Below are 20,245 nucleotides of genomic sequence, written 5' to 3' on the forward strand. Positions count from 1 at the left end.
TGCATATTGCACATAAAACTACAGAAAAAAATCTGATGGGCTGCTTTATGCAACTGATGCAAATAAGGGCTGAGTGGGTGGTTCCTAGCCCATTTACACTAATAAAAACATGAGGAAATCTTCAATCGACTTCTATTCATTTACTCTTCCAGCATCCTTTTATTCACAATCAACACCATTATCTTTTTCTCCATCTGTCTATTTGCCATGACAATAAATTGAAAGTCCACAGCCACACTGGCTCACTGACACAGGAAATGGTTACTATGACAACATAAATCTACATCCTGCCTACATGCAGGCTGATGAAGGAAACTTCACAATCTATAAAGTATCAGGTCCTTCTTCACCAACCAGTCCACTGTACTGTAAAAACCACCCATTGTTTACCACTACAGTTAAGGTAACCTGCTAAGTTTATTTCATCAAACAATAAATATCATCAAACCAAAGTAGTTTCATCTCTTTTTTTTGAAGATCTATTCGTCTTGTATGAGCTCAACTACGTTTGTAACAGATAACTGAATAAATCTGCATTACTGGCTGCGAAACTCTAAATATACAGTATCCACAGGTGTGACATGTGAACCTGTGTCATGTGTGAAGGCAATACCATTGTCTCTCCTAAACATACTGCGCATACGTACACAACCAAACTGCTTTTTATAGTTTTTACGGCAGCGACACGTGTGCTAACCTTCCTTTTAAATAGAGAGGGGTGCAAAGCGTTGCCAACTCATTTTTCATTCACAGACAGTACATTTTGTAATGCACAAAAACCCACTGAACATCTAAGTAACTACAAAGCAACGTCCTGACAACCACCCACAAGAAATGAGCTTTGCATGGACAAAATCTAGCTGTTTCTTTTTCTTTGCTATTGTGCTGTTAAGGTATCTTGTTGAGCAAAACCACTACACACAGATGCACACATGCACAAAAAGGGTGGGACGACATTTAAACCGCCATCTTTCACCCATCAAAAGAGATTCACTTCAAAGTGATACAAGCTGTGAGAATAATACACCTGACCCAAAGTAAACCCCCACAGGCAACAATCTGAAACCTGTTTTCCTGTTATGTTTTGCATATTGTCATTTAAGACAACTTGCTCTAAATTAGCTATTTATGCCTTTTTGCAGACTTGTATAATTACAAAATAAATAACTCAGGACGCTTTTCCGTTCAAGTGTCAAGTCAAATGTCCTCTTACCTGGAGCTGGTCCTGACAGCGGAACACAAAGCAGGCTGCTGTCTTCTCCTTTCTGAGCAGACAGCCGAAATAGCTCGGCTCCTGGCTGTTGTGAATGAGTTTGGTGAACAGATGAGGTCGGTGATCAAACAGAACCGTATTTTGCAATGGGTCCCACGGCTTCCCCGGCCCTGCTGTGTCCAGAACGCAACGGACGGAGTTGGCTGAAATCTGCAGCACCACAGGCTGATCTCCAACCTTGGAACATAAGACAACATACATAGTTATTTTATTAAATCACGTATAACATGTATTACAGTATACAAGAAGTAGAAAATAGACTGACCTCCGGAGAGTGGGCTCCTGTGAATTCAGGGCTTCTGTTCCTCTCCCTCTGCTGAGGCCTGCGTATCTCAGCCACCACCCATGGGAGCATGGCCATGGTGGTCTGTGGATGGATGGCCAATGAGCCAACCAGAGTTAACCTGTACTGAATCTCCACTTCTCCATCTCTCATATCCCCAGACCCGGGGAGGGTACAGAGAGAATGACCTCTGACCGGGTCACTTCTGGGTTTGACTTCAAAACAAATGCCCTCCATGCTCCTAGTGTGTGTTCGTGGGTGATGCCAATTTGGACTTAAGCACACGTTGAGACGGAGACCATTATGAAGTGAACTGGTCTAGCACAATTTTGTATCAGAGTATGTCCTGAGATTGATTTTCTTTCAGATGCTAGTATTTTCCATGAAGAAGGGTCTGTGGACAGATAAATGAAAACTGATGTGATCTTAACATACAGCATGCACAATAGACAAAACAAACTAGTTATCCTGACCACCAAAAAGATAACCACACCTCAACACACTTTGAATACACTTTGAATAAAGTTCAAATGCATGCCCTATGGCAAGTCCTTTGAATGGCATCTTCGTCAACCCTGCCATTTGCAAAGTATTATAACAGCTTACTCTGAAAGCCCTTCTAAATGTTACAGAGGGACACAAGCAAAGAACACACGGGGACTTCCCATGATTCTCTTTACAAGCTATAAATTCATTAAATAATTCACTTATGAAAAGTAACCTCATTTACTTTTTCCTTTCAAATACTACATATTCTCTCTTCTTGCAGTGTAGTGTAAAAAAGATGCTTTCAGAATACCCCGCTTTATAATGATAATCCAAAAGGAAGGAAAAAATGTCACCCAGATAAAGTGAAGGATAAAACCCAAGGTCAAAAAAGGTCACATATTACATCTAAATGGTCTTTGCATTAAAATATATATAAATAGTCTTCCTGCACTGATTTGCTGAAGCCAACGGTGGATATAAATAGGGTGTCTTTGGAGATGCATCTGCTATATTTAGAAGGGTCAACAGCAGTGTTGGGCAAGTTACTCTGAAAAAGTAATTCATTATAGTTACTAATTACATATTCAATAGTGTAATTAGATTACTGTAAAAATTACTCTTACAACTAGTTATCACTAATTACTTTCTATATCCTGTATCAATAGTGATTCAAGGATAGACATGAAACAGCTCTTTTAATTCATTCAAGTAAATAATCTAAAACGACATAAAGTAGTATTATTAACTGACCAAAGTATTACAAATGTGAGAATTATACATTAAAGCACGGATTTTAAAGTTAGACTTTGAATTGTGATGTCAATTCCACTATTGCACACACATATATTACACACAGTGTTTAGTTTAATTATATCAGAAGTACAGTAACTGTGATTAAATTACAGAAAAAATAAGAGTAATCCCTTACTTTACTTTTTCAAGGGAAAAGTGTTTAAATTACAGTAACTAATTACTTAGTAACTAGTTACACCCAACACTGGTCAACAGAAAGTTTCTCTGAAAACAACAAGAGATGGCAATAAGTCACAAGACAGAAAATACTAGACAGGTCGTGAAACTAGTTATTTTGCTCCTCTTCAAACTACATCGCCCTTACGAGAAGAAGTCGTGGTTTACAATAACTAGCATATAGTTTTTTTATTTGTAACAACATAGTAACCCCAAATGTAGGCCTACTCAGCACAATTACCATAGTATGGTATTTGTAGTAAACTCTGGTAATACCAGAAAAAAGCACTTTAAGATAGTTTTCCTAATGTAGCTTCAGTACTGTTTTTTTTTTTTAGTTTTAAACAAACATCACCCAATAATACGATTTTAGATTCAAGATTATGGTGGCAGTTTTCCTTTACAGCGAACTTTCGCTTACTCTTACGCACAACGAACCGCCTGTTTACGGAAGCGCTAGAAATAACGGTCCCTTAGTTTTTACGATGCATGTTATAATGTCCCATGCAGTCAGCATTAGTTCTGCGGGACGAGAATGGTGTAAAAGTAATCGTTAAATCACTAATACAGTAACGCTGTCAATAACGACGGGTCCAAACCTGAGCTGCGCGTGAATGCGCGTTGAGGAAGTCTCATCTGACGTTTGAATGAACATCTTACGGTGTCCAAATCATGAGGAAATACAGATCATCTTCCGGCACTATATGAGAGTGCAATATGCCAAAGCTTATAGTAGCCTAAACACTACACTTTTTGTCTAGTGAAAAAGCCCGAAACCTAAAAAGAACTTTTTTGGAGATTTACATTCAAATACAGTGTACAATATTCAGCAGCGTCTAGGATGATGATGTCCTTTAAAAGTTTATTTTAATACCGTTGTCAGTAATCAAAGTAACATTTAATATATTAAATATCATGGAAAGCTAAAACAAAAGGTTTCCCAGAAATTCGCCCTTACCCCTGCCACTTCTGTCCGGATTTCTTGTGAAGCGCGCGCCCTGCGTGAGTGCGCGTGAACGCAGAAGCACTGAAGTCTGTGTCTGTCTGTTCGTGTTGGTGTAACAAAACTAACCGAACGTCGTCAACTTTACCCCACTGTGAACTCCGCGCGAGCACACACCGCCAACTGTTTTGGTCTATAAATACAGCGGTGTTGGGTGTCTGAAAGCCATTACATTACTGAAGTGCTGCGTTATAAATAAAACAAACTACACTAGTCTAATTATAAACTTGGTCAAAGTAGTCAAATTTATCTGAAACAATGTTAAAATAGCTGACATTTTAAAGGTTCTGGCTATTTTTCTATTTTCTAAGCATTATATTTTAATACAATAGTCTATGAGACATAGTGATTTGTTATTGTTACCTTTTACGAATTGCTGTTTTGATATTATTTTTGGATATTCAATGCCCTCTGCTGGCTATTAATACTTTCACAGTCCAGGTGTATTCTGGGTGAGAGATGGACTTCAAGCAACAATTCGGGCATTTACATTAATCAAAGACAAAATACTTCTGATATCTGACACTAAAAAAATCATCAATTGCTTTATTCTAACATAGGCTACATGAAATCTAGTTGGTCATATTCACCTTTGTTCAAGGACTTCTCAAAACATTCCAAACCTGTCAACTCCGCTTCATAATACCACAAACGTTCTTGAATGGGAATAAAAATATTAAACTAATTGATTTGAATCGCCAAATTACAGGTCAATGAACAGACGGATTTGGAGTTCAATGGAATCATATAAACCTGCCAAACTTGTGAGCAGATATCAGCTTTATGCACAGTAAGGCAGTTATGCTTCTCTGATAATGTCACGTTAAAATAATAGTTACAGATCTGTAACAGCACTCATAACGTTAATATAAAACAGCATTATCGCATCTAATCCATCTAATATCTTTTAAATTAAAACCTTTCTGAAGTTAAAAGCTGCTGGTATTAATAATGCACATCAGAGTTTCTCTCTTGAGTATCACATGACGTCTGTGTTTTTTTGGTTAAAATAAATCAAGATAAATTATAAATAATTTTTAGAAATCAACATTAATCTGCTAATTTCCAACCTTTGGAACAACTATAGATTCACAGTTCACTAGGTCAAAAAAGGCAAATGAAAAATAATCTCCCATTGTTTTATCCAAAAGTATTGTAGTTCAGAACACTGAGAAAAGTAAAAAAACATAATAATATTTTGTCCACAGTATGTCCACAGGTGTTAAAGGCAACTGTAAGGTTTACAGTATGTGGTAAAAGTTTTGATCTATCTAGATTATATCAAAAGAAATAGTACATCAAACTTCCTTCAGATTGATATACATATATCCATAATAGGATAGTTAAGAGTGGCATGTTAGAGCAGTATTAGAATGTTAAGTGTTTATTTGTAATTCTGTGCTGCAGTTCTCATCACTCCGGTCGAGGAGTCAGGCTGTTTTTCTGGGGTTGGTAGAAGTGCTCCACAATGGCATCGACCAGGTCATCCAATTCAGTCTTTAGCTGGTTAAGATCACTAGGACAAATCAACAAGTCAATAAATTATTTAGCAAATGTTATTTGGTTATTTTGGAAGTGCCATAATTAAACATTCATTTCAAAACAGAACTTTTGCTAATATATTTAGTTTAGTGACACAAGTTGTTTTAGCGCCACTAGTGGCACCAAATGAAATTGCACAAATAATGTTAACAGAAGCTATTCAATTGCCTTCTTGTCCCCATATCACAATGTATTTCATTTCTAAATAAAATTCTTGTAATTTAAATTTGGCGTTGCTGGTAGCACAGGAATGATATGCTATTATATGTATGTGAGCTTTTTAAAACCTGTTTCCTGGTGCAGCACAAAGCTCAGTGTAATATTTGATTTTGGGCTCTGTGCCACTGGTCCTCATTGTAGCCACGCCCCCATTAGCAAATGTGAAGGTGATCATCTGACTGCTCTTGCTGGTTGGCAAAACCTGCAAACAACGCCAAAAGTCAGATATAAAGGAAAACTGAGAAATCCACTATGACTACAGTTCCAACCAATCAGAGGATACGTACAGCCTTGTTGTCTGATTGGTTGCTGTCATATCCAGTGGTGAGGTCTCTCACTGCAGTCACAGTAAAGCTTCCACACTCCTTAGGGTAGGAATTCTCCCCGCTGTAGTTTCGAAGACGTTCAAACAACTGCTTAATGGTTTCTTGGTCGTGACAGATGAAATAGGAATTCTTGGTTATGTGGTAGCCGTACCTGAAATCAAACAATGTGAAAATTTGAATTACAGAAAACATTTATGCAATTTATTAGAGGTGTGTTTGTGTGACATGCTACGTGACATACTCCTCATAAATAGAGGTGAGTTGCTGGGAAAGTGTTATGTTTTTAGAAGCCAGGTAAGAGATGAACTCGCCAGCGATGGCGGCCGCGCTCACGCCATCTTTGTCCAAAACTGCAGGGCAACACATGTAACCTAGAACAACACGGTAGAAAACATTAGACCTTTATGAGCAATTTACTGTGTATTTCACGTTCCCATTAGACTGACGGAGAACCATCTGAAACCCCCACAAGCTTTGATAGGACTTGTATGTGCTAATACAACCATATATCATTGCATTGTGATTCCAGAACTTTAAACACTGAACATAAATGCATAAAAATGTGAATGTTTGTGTTGTGTGAATGCGACCGTACCAATGGCTTCTTCAAAGGCGAACAGAACCGTCTTTCCCTGATCCATTAGATCTCTGGCTCTGTTTCCCATCCATTTAAAGCCAGTTAGAGTCTCCTGGATAGACCAATGTTTCGTAGTGAGTGAGAAAGCTAACCAATAAAACTTTTTGTTCATGCATAAAATTGTACTGATATAAAGAAAAAATATATATTATAATGTTGTTGTCCCTTTAAAGGGACAGTTCACCCAAAAATGAAAATTCTGTCATGAATTACCAACTCTCTAGTTGTTCCAAACCTGTATATATTTCTTTGTTTGGTTGAACACAGAGAAAAATGTTTGGACGAATGCTTGAAACCAAACAGTTCTTAGACACCATTGACTACCATAGTAGGAAAAATGACAATGGTAGTCAAAAGTGCCCCAAAACTGTTTGCTGTCCTACATTCTTCAAAATTGTCCAAGAACTGCATTCAATTCAATTCAATTCAATTTTATTTATATAGCGCTTTTCACAATGTGCATTGTTCCAAAGCAGCTTTACAGGAGCAAATAAGAAAAACACAGAAAGGTAAAACACAGCACAGTGCATGGTGTTTATAGACCAAGCAAGATCATTCTAATAAATAATATCTAATAAATAAATGCAGTCTCCCGCATTCTTCCAAATATAATTATCTGTTTGCATCAGAACAAAAAAATGACACAGATTTTGAAAAAAACTTGAAGATGAGGAAATGATGACAGAATTTTTATTTTTGGGTGAACTGATATTGTGACAGAATTTTGCATGACGCTAAAATGCCAAGGTCACAGGCTCAATTACCAAGGAAAACACAGGACTTAAAACATTTAGATCTCTGAATGCACTTTATGTCACTTTGGACAAAAGTAACTAAACATATTAAATTTACCTCAAAGTGAAAGCCCTCTTTAACAGCAATGGCTCGAAGGATTTTAGAGGACACGGTGCTGGATAGCATGTAGACATCTTTAATAGAAGCCTTTCCCTCGACTTTCTGCTGCTTCCAACAGTGAAAAACCCACCAGCCGAGCAGAGCGCCCAACTCATTACCAGAGAACACTTTCCACTTCCCACTACAGACAGAATAAGACGGGAAGCATTGACTTTTAAAGGGATACTTCACCCAAAAATGAAAATTCTGTCATCATTTCCTCGCTTGTTCCAAATCTGTATAAATTTCTTTGTTCTGATGAACAGAGAAAGATATTTGGAAGAATGCTTATAGACTGTTTCTTCCGATTTTGTGTTCGGCTAGTGTCTTATTTATATTTGATTTGATTTATGTTCATATTAATTTGTATTATTATTTTACCGTATAATAATTGCATTAAATAAACGATTTGTTGAATTTTGTTGTATGTTCATTTGATTAAATAAACAATTTGTTGAATGGGTCTTGTATGTTACATTGACATCTAGAGGTATGGCTTGGTGTCGGAGTCTAAATTTAAAATATTGGAGAGACAAGTTTAGCCAAGTAACGGTTCTCCTCGGTTTCTTTTGATTGTTATCAGAAATAATCTACAGGCACTATTGTTTGTGAATGTGTACCGGACGTTCAGTTGGGGTCACAAAAGTGCGCATGTGCAGTAACGTTTGTTTGTGTTGTTAAGATGAATTAGTCTATGACCAGACAGATTTTGCCCCCCATTGACTACCATAGTAGGAAAAAATACAATGGTAGTCAAAAGTGCCCCAGAACTGTTTAAGGTCCTGCATTCTTCAAAATGTCTTCTTTTGTGTTCAACAGAACAAAAAAAAAATGATAAAAGTATTTTTTCCTACTATGGGAGTCAATGGATCTGTTTGGTTACAAGCATTCTTCCAAATATCTTTCTCTGTGTTCATCAGAACAAAGAAATTTATACAGATTTGGAACAACTCGAAGGTGAGTAAATGATGACAGAATTGTCATCTTTGGGTGAACTATCCCTTTAACTACCAGGAGGAAGTATTTATTAAATAATACACTAAACACAAAGACCATAAACACAAACCTCTTTTGCTTCTCTGCAACAGCTAGTCGGTCAGCATCAGGGTCATTTGCCAGAATTACAGTCGCCCCTTTTTTATCTGCAAGCGTGAAAGACAGCGTCTACACAAATACAACAGACAGAATGACTGTTAATGGCATTATATGAGAAGGACAAGGACAATTATGTAAGTTTAAAAACGTGTTGTACCAAAACTCCTTCTCCCTCCTCAGGGTTGGGGTATTTGACAGTGGGGAACTCTGGGTCAGGATCTTTCTGCTCTTCCACAGCATACGGAGGTTGAAGGTCGAAAGCTTTAAAAGCAGCCTGGACAAAAATATGCCCCACCCCGTGAACTGATGTGTGGACAATCTTTACTTCTGAATTTTTATTCAGCTCTCTAAAAGGAGATAAGAAAATGAATCAGTATCAATGCCCAGATTGCTGTTTTTGGAATATTGCAATGCAAAGAAAAATAAATTTGTGGATGATTCAATTTACTTCCGATTGGATTTGATTCACTTTAGTAATAGTCAGATTGAAGTGTTTTACCTGTGAAAGCAGTGCTGTTGTATGCTTCGGCAGTATTCTCTGTGTATCTCTTGGTATGGATCTTTAAGAAGCGAACTCTTAAGAGCGCCATCTGTATCCCATGATTCAGGCCACGGCTCTAGATTCTCTTCTATAGCTGCAGCGATGCCCTTATCGTGGGGAGGAATGATCTGAGCACCATTCGCCCAGTACACCTAAAAAACAAAACATTGAAAAATAAATCATACCAATAAAACATGATTACAATATAGCCCTCAAATCCAACATCTTAGAAAAATACTTGATACTATACCTTGTATCCATTGTCTTGCTTGGGATTATGGGAGGCTGTTACCATGACGCCAGCACAAAGTCCTAAATGCGATACGGTGTAAGGCTAAGAGTCGAAAAGAGAGAATACGGGTCAAGACAAGACAGAAAGAGACGAGAAGAGGTTTTTCTGTCGAAATGACACCTTAACACTACAAGTAATACAAATAACACAATTAAAGTGATAGTTGACCCCAAAATTAAAGTTCTGTCATCATTCACTCACGCTCTTGTCATTTCAAACCTGTATGATTTTCTTTCTTCCACAGAACACAAAAGAAGATATTTTGAAGAACGATGTTAACCGGCACCCATTCACTTGCATTGATTTTGTGTCCATCCAATAGAAGTGAATGGGTGTTCTGACAGTTTAAACAGTTTCACTTCAAGTTTACATGGAAGCTAAGAGTATTTTAAGATGACTATATGTTATCCTTAGGTTATGATAAACATGACATGTCATTTCTCTTTACTTTTACATAACAGGGAGCAGAATGTTTTTGGGCTAGAGGACATTGAATGAGAGAAGGCTGTGTGAGGGCTCAAAGGGAAAGTGATAAGAGCATGTGTGAGCGTGTCTGTGTACTCATGGGAAGAGAGAAGTTGATGATTGGTGAAGAAGAATCCCTAGTCTCTTATGCAACAATCTCACAACGTGTCCGTGTGCAACTCTGCGAGTGCATGAGCTTTTCGGCTTTCATTTGCCTTGTTGGTACTTTTACAACTATATGAATGTATCTACTGTGGCTTTAATAATAGTATCAAGAAGTAGCAATCTTTGTACAGTATATGTAAACACAACCTTCTAACTAAAATATTCTCAACAAAACTATGGTACTGCCATGGAGTATGCTTGCAATTAAGCACAGTGATACATTGATCATATTAAATATTAATACCATAAATCAAAAATAAAGCAACCATTTAGTAGTCAGAAGGACTATGTAAAGAACAGCGGCATCATATTTTTTAAATTTAGGTTTTAGCGACATTGAGTCCCGGATTCAAACGTACCACATATGGAGTGGGCGTGATGTCACTGAAGACGTAGACCGGAACCCCTCGGCTGATGAACACTGCTGCAGCGAGGGAGGAAAATCTTTTACTGCTGCCACCGCTGGGCGGGTGAGCACGAGCATCGAACCCGATCACCACCCCTCTTTGCTTTAGATCTGTGAAACACTGCTCGAGGTAATGACAGAAACCCTAGCAGGGACAAAATAAATAAATAATAAGCTATAATGAAATGAACAAATCAATTCAATGTACATAAGTATCGCGTTGATATACACTACTGTTAGGGTCACATGACTGAAATCTTTTTCATGAAAACATTTTCATCTGAATGTGGGGAAAAATATAATTGTTCCAACATTAATTTCTTTAGTCAAACAAAGTGTTTTTACTTGAATGACTTGGACTAAATAATGAAGAAAAAAGCAGCTGACAGGAACGCAGTATAAACAGGTATATAAACTTACTATTTAAAAACATTTCAAGGTTATCAAGCTGGCTGATAAAATGCCAAGAGAACAATTTGCCTCCTTTTACAAAAAGGATGGCTACTTTGAAAGTGCTAAAATGTACTGCTGTAAAATGTGGAAAAAATAAATAATAAATGAGTAAGTGACTCTAGACTTTTCAATGGTAGTGTATTTGGAGATCAGACACAATGTGTCCAGGACGGTACAGAGTGTAGACATTCTTGTTTGCAAAACTTTTCCACCACTTTGCAATATGATGTCTTTTTTAATCACATTTTGTCTGTGCAACAGTTATGATGTGATATGTAACCTGTGTGGTCTGTATGATGGTGAGATCGTTCATGCACGAGACTCCGGGTCCCATAGCGGCTCTCAGTCCCGCTGTGCCGAACTCCATACGGGACCCGAAACACTTCTGCAGCTCCAACACGGCTCCCTCCTTGACCATGTTCCGCACAGCTGCCGCTGTCTGTGGATTCTTTGAACACACAAAGAACATATAATTGTGTTGATATTTATATAAAGTGATATCAATATAAAATAATATCATTAACTAAATAAATGACAGGATTTTACATCAGGATAAAAGATGGGATTTATCCATTAAGAATTGTTTGGTTCGTAATTGGATGTTTCATACCAGTATGTGGGCAGTTAATTGTAAAAAAAAGGCTTTCCTGTAGCTCAGTGGTTAGAGCATGGTCATGGGTTCGATCCCAGAGATTGCACATACTCGGAAACAAATGTAGAGTATAATGCAATGCAAGTCGCTTTGGATAAAAGCTTATGCTAAATGCATAAATGTAAAATATATTTCCCTTCCCAAAACTATTTGTTTACATTACCTAGTATGATAATAGGATGGGCCATTCAGTTCAAGCCAATGCCAACCTTAAGATTGAAAAGCTTTAAGTGTGGCCACAGTGTCCTCACGTCTTTCATTAGTGTCTAAGATGACATACGTCCACCATGTGAGCGGCAATACGCCTTCACTCTCCCCATAACCCCCATAATAAGACCATGTGAGACTACAGTACATGTTTTCTCCAAGCTCTTTCTGACTGCATACAATTCAATTGAATAAATCCATGACTTCCATGACCAGCATACTGGCAAATATGATCATGTGTGTCGTCGTTGACTATGCAACCATACATTTAACCTTATAGTAACATCCAGTCTGTGTTGCAGTAACAATGTTAACTTGACTAAAACCATGTGAATATCATTAATACCAGTTTAACCTAATCACAACCGCCCAGTTTTACTTAAAACTGACAAATGGGCAATGGACATTGATAAAGCACATGACTCCAGTTGCAGTAATGACAGTACACTAATATGCATTCATAATGCGCACAAAGAACACATTTTGGTCAAATGTAGATGATATTACTGTATATCACATTACTATGAAAGAGCTAAACCTTAACGGCTTATGAGCAATAACACTTTTTTCTTCTAGACTTTATTAATGGCACGTCAATCAAAATAGATAGATCTCATCTGAATATGGCTTTAGACTGAATTACAATTCAACTGTTGTCATGTTGAGTAACAGCAGGTTTCCTGTAAAAAATGGTGTAAAATCGTGTTTGCCAATACTCTCAAAAGTGACATGAACAGGTTTCAACCACACTACGTTCCCATTCATTGCTTTAGAACTTTGCTTTAAGCCACTGTTAAACCACCTCCTGGAAACATGCTGCTGACTTTCACTTTCCAGCACCAAAAACGTCAAATCATTCGTATTCAGACGTTTTACAGCTTTTTTTCTCACCTTGTCATACTGGAGCCACTGTTGGATAGCCTGGTCCAGACTACTGTCTCCTGTGCTCTCCGGGCATTTCTCCATGTTGAGTTATTACGACACTAAACTGTACTTTAAACGCTAAACAACTAAGCGATCTGGTTCCTTAAACTGTATATGAATGGTGACCGTCGATGTCGAGAATTGTATGTTTTGCGCAACCCGTGAATGTAGCAGGACTGCAGATGATGGTTCTTTACATCCGGTTTGTCAGCGTGTGATTCTGGAGTGGGCGGGACCTTGAAGTTGGGGGCAGGAACGTGATTAGCTCAGGCCACTGCGCGACACCTCATTGGCTAGCCACTTGTGGTGGTAAATCTTTTTGCTAAAGTTTACATACAGACCCCAATTTTTTCCATATCCCTAAATGTACATTTCTGGTGGAAAACCTTGCTTTAAAGTGTTTAAGGAAGAAATAATATACTTTGTTGAGTTAATTTTACCCTCCAAAAACCAGAAAGCTTGTCATATTCTTCAGGCATGTAACTATTTTCATGTATTTATATAACTTTGCTTATTCCCAAATTGTTGTTTTTGTTTACTTTGTTATTTCTCTGTTTTTTATCTTTTTATATAATCGATTAAACTTTTTGTATAGCTTAGAGTATTGTTATTCAATAAAAATGTCAGACCCAAAATTGTATTATAATTTCACCTCAGTAAATTAAACCATGGTTCATACGAGTTCCTAAGGGATGGATTAGTAATGTTGTATTGCAGATGTTATTCCAGTAGAGGGCGCTAAACTAAAACCTCTGAGATGGCAGAAGAGCAGTTGTAGTTTCAAAGTCAAAAGATGATAATAAACAAGCTGTTTGTACATGTTTCTATATTACGTCTGTAATAGATTTAAATTTGAAGATAATTTTAGATGAATAACTATGAATATCTCTGGGAGTTGACAGAATTTAATATAACTATATTCTGTGAAATACTGTAAAAAACTACGAACAAGGATTTGAAATTGACTTTGTGAGTTGCAGAGTTACATTCGATATGTAAAATGTACTTTTTTATGTTCAAATGTATGTATAAATTATATACTACATAAACCGCATGTACATTATAGCACAACATAATGGATTAACATAGCCTAGAACAATACATAACATAGCCAAATAATAATTGTTTCAGATTTCGGTACATCGAATGTTAAACAGATTTGAAAATATGCATTAAAATATTATTAATTAGCCAAATAAACAATCAAATAAATAAATAGTGTGTGTTTACATTAGACGCTGTTAAAATGTGAAGAAACAGCATAGAATGAAATGAGCAGTACAGAACAACACAACACACATAAGACGCATCATCTCCTAAAACTGACCAATCAGTCATTCTTCCTTCTTAAAAGGATAGTTCACCCAAAAATAAAAATTCTGTAATCATTTACTCACCTTGGAGTTCTTCCAAATCTGTATAAATTGCTTTGCTTTGATGAACCTAGGGAAAGAAATTTGGAAGAACGCTTATAACCAAACAGTTCTTGGACCCCCTTGACTAGGAAAAATTAGCCTACGTTATAAGTTTTTGTTCTGTTGAACACAAAAGAAGATTTTTTTAAGGATGTAGGAGTTCTGGGGCACTTTTGACTACCATTGTATTTTTTCCTACTTCACATTTGTCCAAATGTCTTTCTCTGTGTTTAACCAAACAAAGAAATGTATACAGGTTTGGAACAACAAGAGAGTGAGGAATTCATGACAGAATTTTCATTTTTGGGTGAACTGTCCCTTTAAAGGGTTCACAAACACCTCTTGTTTACATCTGAACTGAGACTGGGTAAAATATGTGGCACAGTGGGAACTGAGTCATAAGTCACAAACTATGACCTCTCTGGATTCTCATTGGCTGTCATCAAAGCTTATACGTCTTCAGTAACTTTAAGCCCTACAGGCCTTATGCAGAGAGCATACCTAAGCTAAAGTTTCATGAAACCAAAGGGTTTATAGCCTATGTGGGGAGACAACTAGCATCTTAAAACACTTCTAATGATGACAGCCTTGGACATTATCAACATTAGCTGGTAATGACTCACTTCATATACTTCACATTATGGTGCTTTAAATCTATAGATGAGCTTAGATTGATTTGATGGGGTTGCTGTGCCAATTGTGTTGTTAGAGGCTACAAGAAAGTTTGGAGATTAAAGACTGCTGGGATATTATACATGCAGTGTCAATATTGATTGTATTTTTTACTGAGCATTTGTCATTTATAGATTTCATGTCTTTCACATTTTTATATTTTTTAATATCTGGACATTTGCAGGCCCACCTAAAATTAGTTCTGCTATTACTGTAAAACTATATGGATGTATTTTTAAACTCACTAGTTTATTTATTGTCTGAAAACAACAGGTGGAATAAATGCATTATAGAAGAATTCTATCAGTTTTGTCATTTTAAAGTTTAAACATTTTGGAATAAATTATAAATTCCGCACATTTGGATTTTTTCATTATTTTCTAAAATCTTTTGCACTTTAATACAGTTTGTGTTTATAACCTTGCAAGCAACCATTTTGTACTCTTTCTCCTGACATAGTTGATGGTAGTGCAAGACAAATGGAAATGCACTGAGGACAGTATGGAGATTATACTGCTCACCAGGAAAACCATTAACTTTCTTGTGGGGGTTTTCGGCATCACAATCATATAAATAAAACAATCATCAGCATAAACAAAATATAATCTGCATAGTCATGTGTTATTATGTACTGCATAGACAGAAGCTTTTGACGGCCAACTATCTGTCCCCCCTTGACTCCTTTCGAGTCCCCTTAATTCTGTTAATAATAAGATTTAATTGAATTGTGTGTGTATATGTCTTGTGGAAGTTTTATACTTGGCATTGCAGAAATGACGTATAACCCTAACATTGGATCTGTTTGGGTCTTGATGCCAATATCTCCCATACTTCCTTGGGTGAGTGCAAAAGATATAGATCTGTGGTTTTAAAGAAGATGCGGTTTTTATTGTTGCATGAATGCTGTTCACGTTTTCATGTTTCTTCTCTTTGACTTCTCTGCAGGTGGATGTTTCTTTACTAAACCCTTGATGGCTAACAAGTAGAACCATGATGGAACCTTTCCAAAGTATGGAAATCTGAGCGTTTTGCTTCTGTTCCCAGTGCTGATCCCAGAAATACTGCTTGTGAGATGAACACTTGTCAGCTTAGGTGGGCACACATTAGTATTCAGTACTTTACTGTACAGTAGTTTATAAATACAGTTTATACAGTACAAATATGGACTTTACAATAATTCACATGACAAGACTATTGTAAAAATAAATAAAAGACTAAGGCCCGGTTTCACAGACACGGTTTAGCTTAAACCAGGACTATGCCTTAGTTGAATTAAGATATTTATGTCGCTTTTATGAAAATGCCTTAGAAGAATACATTACTGGTGAGCATCTTGAGACAAAACAATGGCACTGATATATTTTAAGATATTTCTCATATTAGTTATATTCAGTTAAGACAGGTCACACATTCCTTTTAGTCTGAGACTAGCCTTAAGCCTTGTCTGTGAAACCGGGCCTAAAAGAATTAAAGTTCCTGTTTATTTTTTGTTTTCTCACTGAAAATGACACTCAAATCCTACGTAAGTGTGAGGAGGCGGAGAGAACCATTATAGCTCTTAGCCAAAAATTTTTAAACGGGTGCAAAACCACCAGTGTGTCAAACAGATATGACACTGGGTGGTTTATTATCGTATAGTGTTAACATGCTGTAATACTAATAATCACAGTTTATAATATTACAATTATTTTCAATAATGGAATATTGTTACACCGAAGTGTTACATTCTCAGTTAGTAGGCTTAACGTTCATCTGATCAAAAATTTGCAATAATCGTGTTTTTTCATATGTAAAGCTGCTTTGTGAGATTGCAAAATTGTGAAAAACGTATAATAAAGGTAAATTAATTTGAATACAATTTATGCTGAATACCCACCAGACAAACAGATGTTCGTTTTACTGAATTATAAAAACATTAATAAAAAATGATCGTGTTTTCAGTACACGTGTGCCGTTCCTGTTCATGAACTCAGTAACCTCACTTACTGAGACCATTCAATCCCCCTGGGTCCACAGGATCATACCAACTAACACTGGCAAGATGAGTTCCTGACCTTGGTGAGTAACCAATCACATTCAAGATTTGGGGGCAGGGCTCTGAGGGGTTTCAATGGATTTGCCGTTGGATGCCAAGATAAAGTAAGCTCTAAAGAGCAAACCAAGAAAAAATTGTGTATAGCCTTTTAAGAATGATTTTACTTGAAATTGCTTTCCACTTGAAATCTTCACCTTCAACATCATCCTATTATTAAAATATTAATCATTTTATTATCACAGACATTGGGGGGTCTGGCTTACCTGCCATTCTATGAGAGGATTTCGTGTGCCACATCATACACTCAAGCAAACGTCATGGGTCTCATTTCCTCGGCGTTCTGTGTAATGCTTGCTGTTTCTTCTGTATTGGTTGGTGCAGTGGCATCCTGTACAGGTACGAATTATGCAAATAAATAAGCTAAATCAATCCATTATGGATACCATTATTATCCATATCCATATGTTATCTGTCATATAGAAATACAATTCCAAGTTTTAACTGTGGTCATCTTTTGTTTTGTCTTTAGATATATTGTGCATGTGCATTTCAGACTGGAAGCTGACAGGCTATAGTTTGCCCACCACGTATGAGCGTGGAGAAGCTGGAGCTGTACTTCCCATTGCTCTGCGGTATCTCACACCACCACACATCTCTGTCATTGGAATGGGAGCAGGTCGCATTTGTCTTCTCTATTGACTTTGCTCTTACATCTTCTTCTTCTCTGTTCTGCACCAGCATCTACAAGAACATCATGAGCAGGTAAAAAAATTACTAAGTGTGTTTAAAATATGACTTTGAAGTTGGATAAAATGCAATATTTTCTTTCTTGTTCTTACAGGCATCAGAGGAAGAAATTAAGTGGGTGTGCAAGATCTGGTTGGTTTAATAGGAACAGCTTTGGTCCTCTCGGACAGCAGCATTCTTGATTTTTGGATGTTGGCTGTTGATCTGTCTTAGACTCTCATCTTTTCCCAAATATTAGCCGTTCTCTATTTTAAAAGCTGAAATCAATGTGGAGCAATGGCTGGGTTTATCTCGGGGGTGGTTCTCCGCTACATCAGTGGAGAGCCAATGATCAACCTGCCACCCATTATCCTATTTCCCAGGCTGTCGAATGGATTAGATTACCACCAACTATGTCCAATACTTCCCTTTCCGTACCTTCATCATGATAATGACGGTGTTGGCCATCTTTTTAGCATCAAACTTGCCGTTGCAGATGTTGGGTAATTGTGTGGTGTCTGGGAAATGTAATTTGTTTAAAATTAAAGACCGAGACCAAGTGAACAGTTGTGAAGAAAGTTAGGAAGCACAACACATCCTTAGGCAACGAGCGGACATCTGAAATTGCAGAATGATTGCCACAGGACAGTGCTCCAATTACAACTGCCCTACTTACGATTCCAAATTTTTACATCAGGGCCCGCTTTCTTAAAGATTCCAAGAATCCTCTAAGAAAGCTCTTAATTTAGCTCAAGCACTTCTATGTTGGAGTCTTAGCTTAAAAGCAATTCAGGACCAATCTGAGAGCAACTTTGAACAAGGAAAAGACAAAAACTTTTATCTTAGTGAGGAGGCGGGGCTGACTCCATTGCTATGTATGACACAGCTTTTCGAAGACTATGATTGGTTGGCCAAGGAATACATATATAGTTTTTTTTCCCCATGCTGTTAATGTCAATGTATTTGATGGAAAACTAATAGTGACACAATAAGTTTCTGCAAGTGATGTAATTGTTTGTGTGATCAGATTGTGACAAAAACAAATCTCTGCCATTGCATTTCTCCAGTTGCCAAATATGTTAATGTAGTGAACTTCGCTATGGCATGTCTGCGCTTGGAGATGTTAGCGTGTCTGTAATAGGATCGGTCACCTGAACTTTGCACAATCTAATGTGTTGCGTTTTATTAACTTACTGTCATTCAATTAATTTTATTTTAATAGCGCTTTTACAATTTGCATTGCATCAAAGCATCTGTACAAGAAAACCAAAAAACAACACAAATAAAAAAATCAGATAAACCTCAATATGGAAATTGTCATGCATTGCAACATTTCTTTTCGGGTTTCGTCAATTTTCTCTGCTGCTGAAGAAACTCTTAAGCCTCTTAAAAGTCCTCCTCATTACTCCTAACAATCTTTAGACCTCTTTTAAGGTGCTTTCTGTAATTTTAAAGGGGAAATGCCCAAATTTCTAATCATCTTAGAATTGTCACTAGGAGCAACTCTTTGCGCAAAGACTTATGACTACGGTCCCTGGACTCAGGCATGCTCTTGTTGCAAAAAGGCAAACTGAAAACATCCACAATGCTATAGTTTTATTGCATCATAGTGACGAGGCATTACGAAATCAATTCAACCACACACGAAGAACGAATATAGTTGCAATCTTTATTTCACAAAATTAGGGCACATAGTTCTTGATGGGTGGCCAAGGTTAGATTCTAACAACCAGACAGCTGTCCAGTTAGATCCATACAGTCGCCGCACAGACACAATTGTATATAATATTCATCATTAACCATCAGAAAGTCAAATGCTACAAGGTCACCCTTCAGAGTCTCTTAAATGGTGAGGGCCAGATATTCCATTTCATCCCATGGCCATAACGACTGGTGGTTGAGAGAAGGTGAAGTTGATGGGTTATGCTTCACATTGCTTCTCCTGTTCGATGGCTTAAAATTGGCAAAAGACAACAATATAGAAAACCTTAAATTAAGTAGCAAACTTAGTCCATGCATCTGCTTCAATTGCCGACTACATCAGTGGATATATTCTGAAAAAAGCAGACTTACTCTCTTTGGTGGGAAGCGTGTTTTTCTCGTGAGTCTCAGTTTTCTTCAGCTTGGTCTTGTCAAACTGAGAAATCTCATTGATGTCTGGTTTGTCTGCCATCGTTCTACTCAAGGTATCTAAAACAGACAAAAACACAAGGTATCTAAAACACAAGGTATCTAAAACACATCGATCCCACAATAGACACTACCAAACATACACTAAGGTTGATGAACAAAAACACCCCAAAAACAACTTTTTTCTCACTTACTACTGAAGAGCACCACACAAGATACAGGAGTCAAGGACCAACCATTTCTAAATTTACACTTATATAGGTGAATAAGGAACCGGGGCTTTGGCTGCTACAAACTGACAGTGGATTTAATTAATATTACAGGTGTAACTTGTTGGCTGATTTGTTCTTATTGGATAATTGATAAATTAACTGACATTTTTAGTTATTTCTGTGCATTCTGTTGCCTTAAATACACTGAAAAGCTACGTGA

At 37.1% G+C, this 20,245-nt stretch overlaps 2 protein-coding genes and 1 pseudogene across 4 annotated transcripts in view; 1 reads left to right on the forward strand and 2 right to left on the reverse strand.

The window, feature by feature from the left end:
- tbc1d1 (TBC1 (tre-2/USP6, BUB2, cdc16) domain family, member 1) overlaps positions 1-5,023 on the reverse strand; it is a 78,039-nt gene extending 73,016 nt beyond the window's left edge. For 2 of the 3 annotated variants that reach the window (XM_057330805.1, XM_057330803.1), the window contains exons 1-3: positions 3,614-5,023; positions 1,539-1,950; positions 1,214-1,450 (exon numbers count right to left, since the gene is read on the reverse strand). In XM_057330805.1, coding sequence (XP_057186788.1) covers positions 1,214-1,450; positions 1,539-1,793 — 492 coding nt within the window. In that variant the 5' untranslated portion in view covers positions 1,794-1,950; positions 3,614-5,023. The remainder of the gene's footprint in view (positions 1-1,213; positions 1,451-1,538; positions 1,951-3,613) is intronic. The other variant, XM_057330804.1, reaches the window with a different exon arrangement.
- A 119-nt stretch (positions 5,024-5,142) lies between these two features.
- pgm2 (phosphoglucomutase 2) lies at positions 5,143-13,042 on the reverse strand. Its single transcript, XM_057330808.1, has 13 exons — positions 12,803-13,042; positions 11,333-11,500; positions 10,553-10,744; positions 9,522-9,605; positions 9,230-9,423; positions 8,888-9,077; positions 8,702-8,799; positions 7,594-7,777; positions 6,700-6,793; positions 6,346-6,475; positions 6,066-6,255; positions 5,847-5,980; positions 5,143-5,533 (listed from the first exon to the last, which is right to left on the reverse strand). The coding sequence occupies exons 1-13, from the start codon at positions 12,875-12,877 to the stop codon at positions 5,431-5,433; spliced, it is 1,836 nt and encodes a 611-aa protein (XP_057186791.1). The 5' UTR covers positions 12,878-13,042; the 3' UTR covers positions 5,143-5,430.
- Positions 13,043-15,695: 2,653 nt separating this feature from the next.
- LOC130552550 (high-affinity choline transporter 1-like) lies at positions 15,696-18,266 on the forward strand (annotated as a pseudogene).
- The last annotated feature ends 1,979 nt before the right edge of the window (positions 18,267-20,245 follow it).

The sequence above is a fragment of the Triplophysa rosa genome, linkage group LG4, assembly GCF_024868665.1.
Source record: "Triplophysa rosa linkage group LG4, Trosa_1v2, whole genome shotgun sequence".
Classification (NCBI taxonomy): Eukaryota; Metazoa; Chordata; class Actinopteri; order Cypriniformes; family Nemacheilidae; genus Triplophysa; species Triplophysa rosa.

Excerpts from the sequence above, each read along its gene's own strand:
- pgm2 (XM_057330808.1), bottom strand. The coding sequence starts at position 12,877 with ATGGAGAAATGCCCGGAGAGCACAGGAGACAGTAGTCTGGACCAGGCT. Across the intron at positions 9,078-9,229 it reads CAACAGCACTGCTTTCACAG|AGAGCTGAATAAAAATTCAG; the intron begins GTAAAACACTTC and ends ATCTCCTTTTAG. Across the intron at positions 8,800-8,887 it reads AGGAGGGAGAAGGAGTTTTG|ACGCTGTCTTTCACGCTTGC; the intron begins GTACAACACGTT and ends GTATTTGTGTAG.